This window comes from Bubalus kerabau, chromosome 9, assembly GCF_029407905.1.
Source record: "Bubalus kerabau isolate K-KA32 ecotype Philippines breed swamp buffalo chromosome 9, PCC_UOA_SB_1v2, whole genome shotgun sequence".
In the NCBI taxonomy this organism is placed as follows: Eukaryota; Metazoa; Chordata; class Mammalia; order Artiodactyla; family Bovidae; genus Bubalus; species Bubalus kerabau.
The window spans coordinates 87,687,697-87,695,461 of record NC_073632.1 but is presented as its reverse complement, the minus strand read 5'-3'; the positions used below and the strand labels follow the sequence as shown (position 1 = coordinate 87,695,461).

Sequence of the window (7,765 nt, the reverse complement as noted above, 5' to 3'; positions counted from 1 at the left end):
CCAGCCTGAGAAGGGAATTTAAGAATTTGAGAACAGTGGAAAAATAACATTTTCAAAGCATCAAAGGGGTATCTCATAGGGTACTCAGAAAGGTTTTGGCTTAGTAATGGGGCAAAATTGAGTCTTTGGTGAGGGTTAACCTGCCCCCATCTCACAGAGCTTAAAAAGGAAGCACCAAGGATCAACTGTTTTTCAAGTCATTTCACTGTGCGCTAGAATAGAACTTAAGAATTATTTATGTAAGAACTTCTCTGTAGCTCAAATGGTAAAGAATCTGCCTGTAATGCAAGAGATCAGGGTTCAATCCCTAGGTCAGGAAGATCCTTTGGAGAAGGGAATGGCAAGCCATTCCAGTATTCTTGCCTGGAGAATCCCATGGACAGAGGAGCCTGTTAGGCTACAGTCTGTGGGGTTTCAAAGAATTGGACATGATTGAGCGACTAAAACACCAATTATTTATGTGTGTGTGTGTGTGTGTGTGTGCGTTAGTCAGTCAGTCGTATCTGGCTCTTTGTGAGCCCATGGACTGTAGCCCACCAGGCTCCTCTACCCACGGGGTTTTCTAGGCAAGAATACTGGAGTAGATTGTCATTTCCTTCTCCAGGGGAACTTCGGATCTTTCGTCTCCCGCATTAGCAGATGGATTCTTGGTCTTATAAAGGTGCTAAGTCTTGTTTATCTTTGTATTTGAACTTTTAATGTGGTACGTGTTTAATAATAGATACTAAGCAGCTATTCGTTGAATTTCTCTTGAGCTATCATGTGGAGAAAGCCTCAATGATTTAAAAATCCTCAAATGTAAAAATTCATGATATCAACTACGGGTTGAATAATGCTTAAGAAAAAAATTGAAAACCTCAGTTTTTTACTGAATATACTTATTTCCTTAATAAACTGCTAGTATAAGGCAGTCATACATAAAGTTTTTAAATGATATTATATGGACATGATTATTGGTAAAACAGGCAGTTAAAACGAAATGCACTGAATTAATATGAACATACCTTAGAAATCATTTCATAGTGATTTAGGAAGTCTAACAATATAAATATAATTTTCTATCTCATTAATCTTGTATATAAAAACTATAGTTATAGAATATCTATGAGCACAGAGGGATTTTTTTTCCTCCAACAAGAAGCAAAGATACCATGCATATTATTTCGCATAGCATTTTTTATTTATTTAGTGGCCATATTACCATATACTTTAATATTAAAAATTTCAAGAAAACAGTATGAGCATAATATTAAAAATGTAAATGCTCCATTTCTTCAAGTTAGTGATCGAATTATAAAATGACTCTTTTAATAATTAACTGACAACTGTTGTACTTCAGTAAGTTATATTTTACATGAGTGCAACAATAATTACATCCTCAAAATGTATGCTGCTTACTTAAGTGGAGAGGGAAATGACTTTCTAGTTAAGAAAGCTGAATCCTGGTCTGGTTATGTGACTTTGGATACATACATTAACTTCTGTGAGCCTAATTTTTCCACTGGTGTAAAGGAGCTGATAAAAGTTTCTCTGGCCAAAATACTGTGATTGATTAAGTTGTTGTGTATGAAAGGGCTCTGTAAAAGTACTGTTTAAAAAATGAGTTATCATTAGTTCCATGTATATTTCTTAATGTGTGAAAAAAATTAAAATGGAATGAAAGGTTTGTTCAAGAATCCCTGCCTTAGAACTTAATCTTATATTTTATACTAGACATAAATTTCAGACACAGTGAGGTAAGTTTAAAAAACAGATATTTATGTTTGGAGTTGAGGTACTCACTGATAAAAGTAAGTAAAAATGGTTGATAAATAATAGTGGCATGACAGCAGTTAATCATCCTTTTGGTCACTGACTAATTAGAAAGCATAATCTTCTAAACATGATCTCAAAAATCTCAGCCACACATAATACTATTGTAATGACAGTGAATGTATACATTGCAATGAGGAAAATGGTCTTCTCAAAGTGTTCTGGAACCATGCATTTTATGATAGTAAATTTTTTCCTGAGAGACACAGCATCACACAGATAGAGAGGTTTTACTTGGAAACCAAAAAGGTGAATCTGAAGCCAAAATGCTACCACTTCTAGGCTAATTCTTAACAAAACAGAGAGGATGTAGATCACAGTGTAGATGGGTTTTTGAAGAATGCATTCTTGATTGATGCTTTTACATGCAGCATATAGATGGAAAATAGCTCCAGGAACCAGGACAATCACTAGTTGTAATGCCCAGAAAACCTAAAGTGTGTCAGAAATATCTTAGTAAAATCCATCAGCATGTCATGAAAATATACACTATCAAAATGTACTGACCCTCAATAGAGGCTAACTTAAAAATTCTAAGTTTTGTTAAGTCTTATGAGGAATAAAAATAATATAATGAAAGTAGCAATGCTGGACATATCTCATTTAATTTTCAAGATGTTTAAAGTTTAAAACTTTAGATGTCTTAATAATTGTGAAAAAGTAGTTGTATTTTACTGTCATCACTTATCAATTACTAACAATGATGATATACTTTATTTTAGTAGCTACCGTATCTGCATTTTCTAATTACAAGCCTGGAGTATAATTCTAACATCAGTAGATAATAGAATGCTGGACTTGGAAGAAACTCTCGATCTACTTAAATTAATTTACCTGAAATATATGATTAATTTTTAAAAACATTATTCCAGAAATAATACTCATTAGCATAGTCTACATATTATTTTACATTTAAAAAGGAAACAGTTTTATCTGGTGTAGAGTAAGGTTTATATTTGTACACACAGGAAAACTTATTTGTGAAGTGATTGGTCTGAACTGATTATAACAGAAGAGGTTTATTTCTCTCTTGTCCGGATCACAACTGAAGTGCAGAGCCTCGTTCCCGTAGACTGCAAAGCCTAAGACCCCAAGGAAGAACATTCGAACCGATCCAAAGAAAAGGGTGTGAAATTGGCCAATCACGGTAGGAGGCTTCATCTGTTACAGTTTTAGGAGAAAAAAGAATCTTTTGAAAACAAAACTTAAAGGAGGACATTTTAAAGGATGTTTTCATCATCACATTTTTAAAAAATTTAAAATTTATGAAATTTTGAAGACAGAACCTTAAAGATCATCGAGTCCAGTTTAAATCATATGTTATGAGATTTCTTAATGCTTTTCACTCTGAAAATATGAAGTGCAACAGTCAAATGGGACCTTGTTGCTAATGAAATAAATAATTTTGGAAATTTGTAGAAAGCTTTGAATTCAATCAATATCCCTTTTGAATTACAATCAAGATAATCTTAGTATATCTAGTATCTATTAAAATAATTGGGTAACAAATCCAACATTAGACTCATTAGTATATGCACTTTCTTAACCAAATAGCGTTTATTTGGTTGTCATTACATCTTCTTTCCTACTTCTTCAACTATCAGATTGACAGAGCAAGTTGCTTTAAAGCACCAACAGCTAGAAGTACTTCCTGAATTATTCTAGTTACAGTTATTTAGATTCAGAATATTTTTGAAGTAAATGGTTGATATTTGGATGACTCTCCATGCACGTAGAGAACCCTATTCATCAGCACTCATGCGAATCAGGTTAAAATACACAGAGAGGACTCGTACAATCGTCGCTGTTTGTATAATACTCACACATCCTTCATAGAAGTTTTTGATGTAATTTAGAGACATGTCTCAGGAGATGTTATCCTGGCATCTCTGAGGGTTATTCCTTGACCCACATTGCCAGTTTGCTTCTGCCAGAATCAAACTCTTATTTTCTGTCATGACTTTTACAACAGAAAGCACTTATCACTGCACATTTCTCTCCCCTCCTCCTTTTCTTTTTTTTTTTCATAGATCTCTGGGGCCCCAGTTAACTTTCCTCTCTCCCTCCCAAAACAAAACAAAACAAAAACAAAGAGCCTGGGGCATGTAGTCAACCTAATAATCCCCTGACCTACACTGACAGCACAGCCAGCCAGTCACCCAGGCGTGCCGGCAAAGCAGGAGGCCAGCCCAGTAAGGGCTCTGCACTCACTGCCTCTCAGTTACCTAAGAATTGCCTGTGTGTGAATCAGTGGATTCCAGCCTAGAGCTTTCTCTGAAATATTGAGTGATCTTTTTTTGGGGGGTGGGGGGCTTCCTGTTAGGTGAGTCTGAAAAGATAAGTACATGGGAAACTTCCCATGTATTCATCCTTTCTTGTTTAGTTCCACGTTTTCTTGTTTACTTCTACAGAATAAAACTGATTTCTGGGAGGGATAGTTAGGGAGTTAGGAAAGGTCATATACACACTGCTATATTCAAAATGATGGATGACCAACAAGGACCCACTGTATAGTACATGGAACTCTATTCAATGTTATGTGGCAGCCTGGTTGGGACAGGGGTTGGGGGAAGAATGGAGATATATATATATATATATATATATATATATATATATATATGGATATATGGCTGAGTTCCTTCACTGTTCACCTGAAACTGCCACAACATTGTTAATCAGCTATCAGTTCAGTTCAGTTTAGTTGCTCAGTCATGTCCGACTCTTTGTGATCCTATGAACCGCAGCACGCCAGGCCTCCCTGTCCATCACCAACTACCAGAGTTTACCCAAACTCATGCCCATTGAGTCTGTGATGTCATCCAACCATCTCATCCTCTGTCGTCCCCTTCTCCTCCTGCCCTCAATCTTTCCCAGCATCAGGGTCTTTTCAAATGAGTCAGTTCTTCGCATCAGGTAGCCAAAATATTGGAGTTTCAGTTTAAACATCAGTCCTTCCAGTGAACACCCAAGACTGATCTCCTTTCGGATGGACTGGTTGGATCTCCTTGCAGTCCAAGGGACTCTCAAGAGTCTTCTCCAACTCCACAGTCCAAAAGCATCAATTCTTGTGTGCTCAGCTTTCTTTAGAGTCCAACTCTCACATCCATACATGACTCCTGGAAAAACCATAGCATTGACTAGACAGACCTTTGTTGACAAAATAATGTGTCTGCTTTTTAATATGCTGTCTAGACTGGTCATAACTTTCCTTCCAAGGAGTAAGCATCTTTTAATAATCAGCTATCCTCAATACATTTTCCAGTGGTCATGTATGGATATGAGAGTTGGACTATGAAAAAGCTGAGTGCCGAAGAATTGATGCTTTTGAACTGTGATGTTGGAGAAGACTCTTGAGAGTCCCTTGGACTGCAAGGAGATCCAACTAGTCCATCCTAAAGGAGACCAGTCCTTGGTGTTCATTGGAAGGACTGATGCTGAAGCTGAAACTCCAATACTTTGGCCACCTTATGTGAAGAGTTGACTCATTGGAAAATACCCTGATGCTGGGAGGGATTGGGGGCAGGAGGAGAAGGGGACGACAGAGGATGAGATGGCTGGATGGCATCACTGACTCGATGGACATGAGTTTGAGTAAACTCTGGGAGTTGGTGATGGACATGGAGGCCTGGCGTGCTGCAATTCATAGGGTTGCAAAGAGTTGGACATGACTGAGTGACTGAACTGAACTGAACTGAACTGATACCTCAATACAAAAGAAAAAGTTTGAAAAAAAACTGACTTCTGGGAAATTTAAGAAATTGTAAAGCAGGTTATGATAGCTATTGTTTGTTACTGTTTAGTTGCTAAGTCATGTCTGACTCTTTTGTGACTCCATGGATTATGGCCCACCAGGCTCTTCTGTCCATGGGATTTTCCAGGCAAAAATACTGGAGTGGGTTGCAATTCCCTTCTCCAGGGGATGTTCCCGACTTGGGGATCAAACCTGAGTCTCCTGCATTGCAGGCAGATCCTTTACCACCTGACTCACCTGGGAAGCCCAAATATATACAAATGCCATGTTATGTCTATCTTCAGTGTCTCTCTCTCTCTCTTCATGTCCATTTAATCTATGTGGGAGGAATGTCTTTTCCATCAGAGTCTATTACTCAGACGCCGAGACATGGACTTTTGCTCACCAAGGATTAGTGGGATTGAACCCCAGTGGGCTTTGAGTAAATTTAATTATTAAAACTCTCTCTGCTCTCCCAGCCTCAAAGATTTTAAAAATGATTAGGACACCTCAATGGATTTCCTGAGTAAATAGGCTAAAATTTGAGGCAACCATATCAACTTGCTTGCTCAAACTTGCTTAAAGCTTTCCACTTTGGATAGAAGGCAAGCCCAGATTCAGCACTGCTACTACCATTTCTACTGTCGCTATTACACACACACACACTCACACAGAAATTTCTGGCATTAATTAATCACTGCTATGTTCCAGTACTAATCTAAGCCCCAGAAGTCATGTACAATCTTTTGACAGATATTCTCGGTGTCCTAAAAATTTCTGAGACTAAAAACATTTAAGACCTTTGTGGTCTAACCCAGAAAGGGGATAAACCTCTAATTTGTGCAGAACTCAAGACAACACTGGCTAAAATAAAAGTGCTGAAAAGCACTATTCATGGTAGCTTACACATGGAAATTGATCCGTTGATGTTATTATTATTATTAAATAATCTGTTCTAAATTAGTACTTAAAAATCAAATTATATGTATTGCTCTAGAGGTATGCTTTTCTGTTTGTGCTTATTTACCCATTTTTTTTTTTCATTCATTCAGTAAATATTGAACACCCACAGCATCAACTGCTGTGTAAGGTAAGGTACGGGGAATGTGTGAGAACGATGTGACCCCTGCCTTCATGGGGCTTACATAAGAACATGTGTGCTTGTGTTGTATGTATATATGTATATTTGTACATATGTATGTAGACATGTATACTGCAGCATGTGTGCATCGTGTCCGACTCTGTGTGAGCCTGTGTGTTGCAGCCTGCCTAGAAAAAATACTGGAGTGGATTGCCATGCCCTCCTCCAGGGGATCTTCCCTATCCTGGGACTGAGCCCACGTTTCTTACATCTAAGCTGCTTTGGCAGTCGGGTTCTTTACCACTAGCGCCACCTACGAGGCCTTATACTGCATACTGCAGAGAACTTGCTTAAAATTAGGCATGACTTACATTGTTAACTCCTTCAGAGTAGAGTCACAATCTATCTTGGCTTATTTTATATCTGGTAAACAAAGAGAAATGATCTCTATATAAGTTTTGAACTGTTACAGTAATTTACCCTCCTCCACAGGAGCTATGGAATGACTGTTGAATGGGATGAAATAGAGGTCAATTTAGGTGCTCGCAACAGTGTGCTTCACAGAAGGACAGCTGAGAGAAGGCAATCTGGATAGATGCCTCAATTCATAAATCACAATCCTTAACCAATTCACATCTCACTGAAATCTCTGACCTGCCAAAATTGGGTTTGTCTTTCTGTATGAATAATTCATATTTTCTGGAATGATGTTGGGGATAGCTTAAAAGAAAGGGTCTATAACCAATGGTGTGATTTTAGGCAAGTTATTTAGCTTTCTGGGGTGTGTTCCCATTTCGACAAAATTAAAAGAGTGAATTCTATGATTTGGAAATAATTTCTATGTATGGCTTTTTGATTCTAAGTTTTATAACCATGCTTGGGTTTATTGAACTAGCTCTGAGATTTACTGTCAATAATTTGTGTGATACCAGTAATTGCTTGACCTAATGGTTAAATCAAAGGTATTGCTCTCCTTGTTTATCAACAAGTTTATATTTTAAATATTCCTAAACTGCATGGTTTCTAGTTATACAATACATATCCCGTATTTCTTCTTCAGCTGCTCCATCCATATAATCAAGCTCTGTAGGAGAACACAGCCTGTAAATCTGGAAGATCTGAGTTCCTATCTTTTTCTTCCA

The 7,765-nt window shown here is 37.4% G+C and overlaps 1 protein-coding gene across 1 annotated transcript; it reads right to left on the bottom strand.

Moving 5' to 3' along the window:
• Positions 1 to 1,848: 1,848 nt before the first annotated feature.
• On the bottom strand, positions 1,849 to 3,674 carry GJE1 (gap junction protein epsilon 1). The gene is made up of 3 exons (XM_055534695.1): positions 3,636 to 3,674; positions 2,779 to 2,973; positions 1,849 to 2,244 (listed from the first exon to the last, which is right to left on the bottom strand). The coding sequence occupies exons 1-3, from the start codon at positions 3,672 to 3,674 to the stop codon at positions 1,849 to 1,851; spliced, it is 630 nt and encodes a 209-aa protein (XP_055390670.1).
• Between the last annotated feature and the right edge of the window lie 4,091 nt (positions 3,675 to 7,765).

What these genes read in the sequence shown, in the direction of transcription:
- GJE1 (XM_055534695.1), bottom strand. Translation starts at nt 3,674, where the DNA reads ATGTCTCTAAATTACATCAAAAACTTCTATGAAGGATGT. An exon ending in AAAACTTCTATGAAGGATGT is followed by an intron (nt 2,974 to 3,635) that starts GTGAGTATTATA and finishes AAACTGTAACAG; the next exon opens with ATGAAGCCTCCTACCGTGAT. An exon ending in CTTCACAAATAAGTTTTCCT is followed by an intron (nt 2,245 to 2,778) that starts GTGTGTACAAAT and finishes GACACACTTTAG; the next exon opens with GTTTTCTGGGCATTACAACT.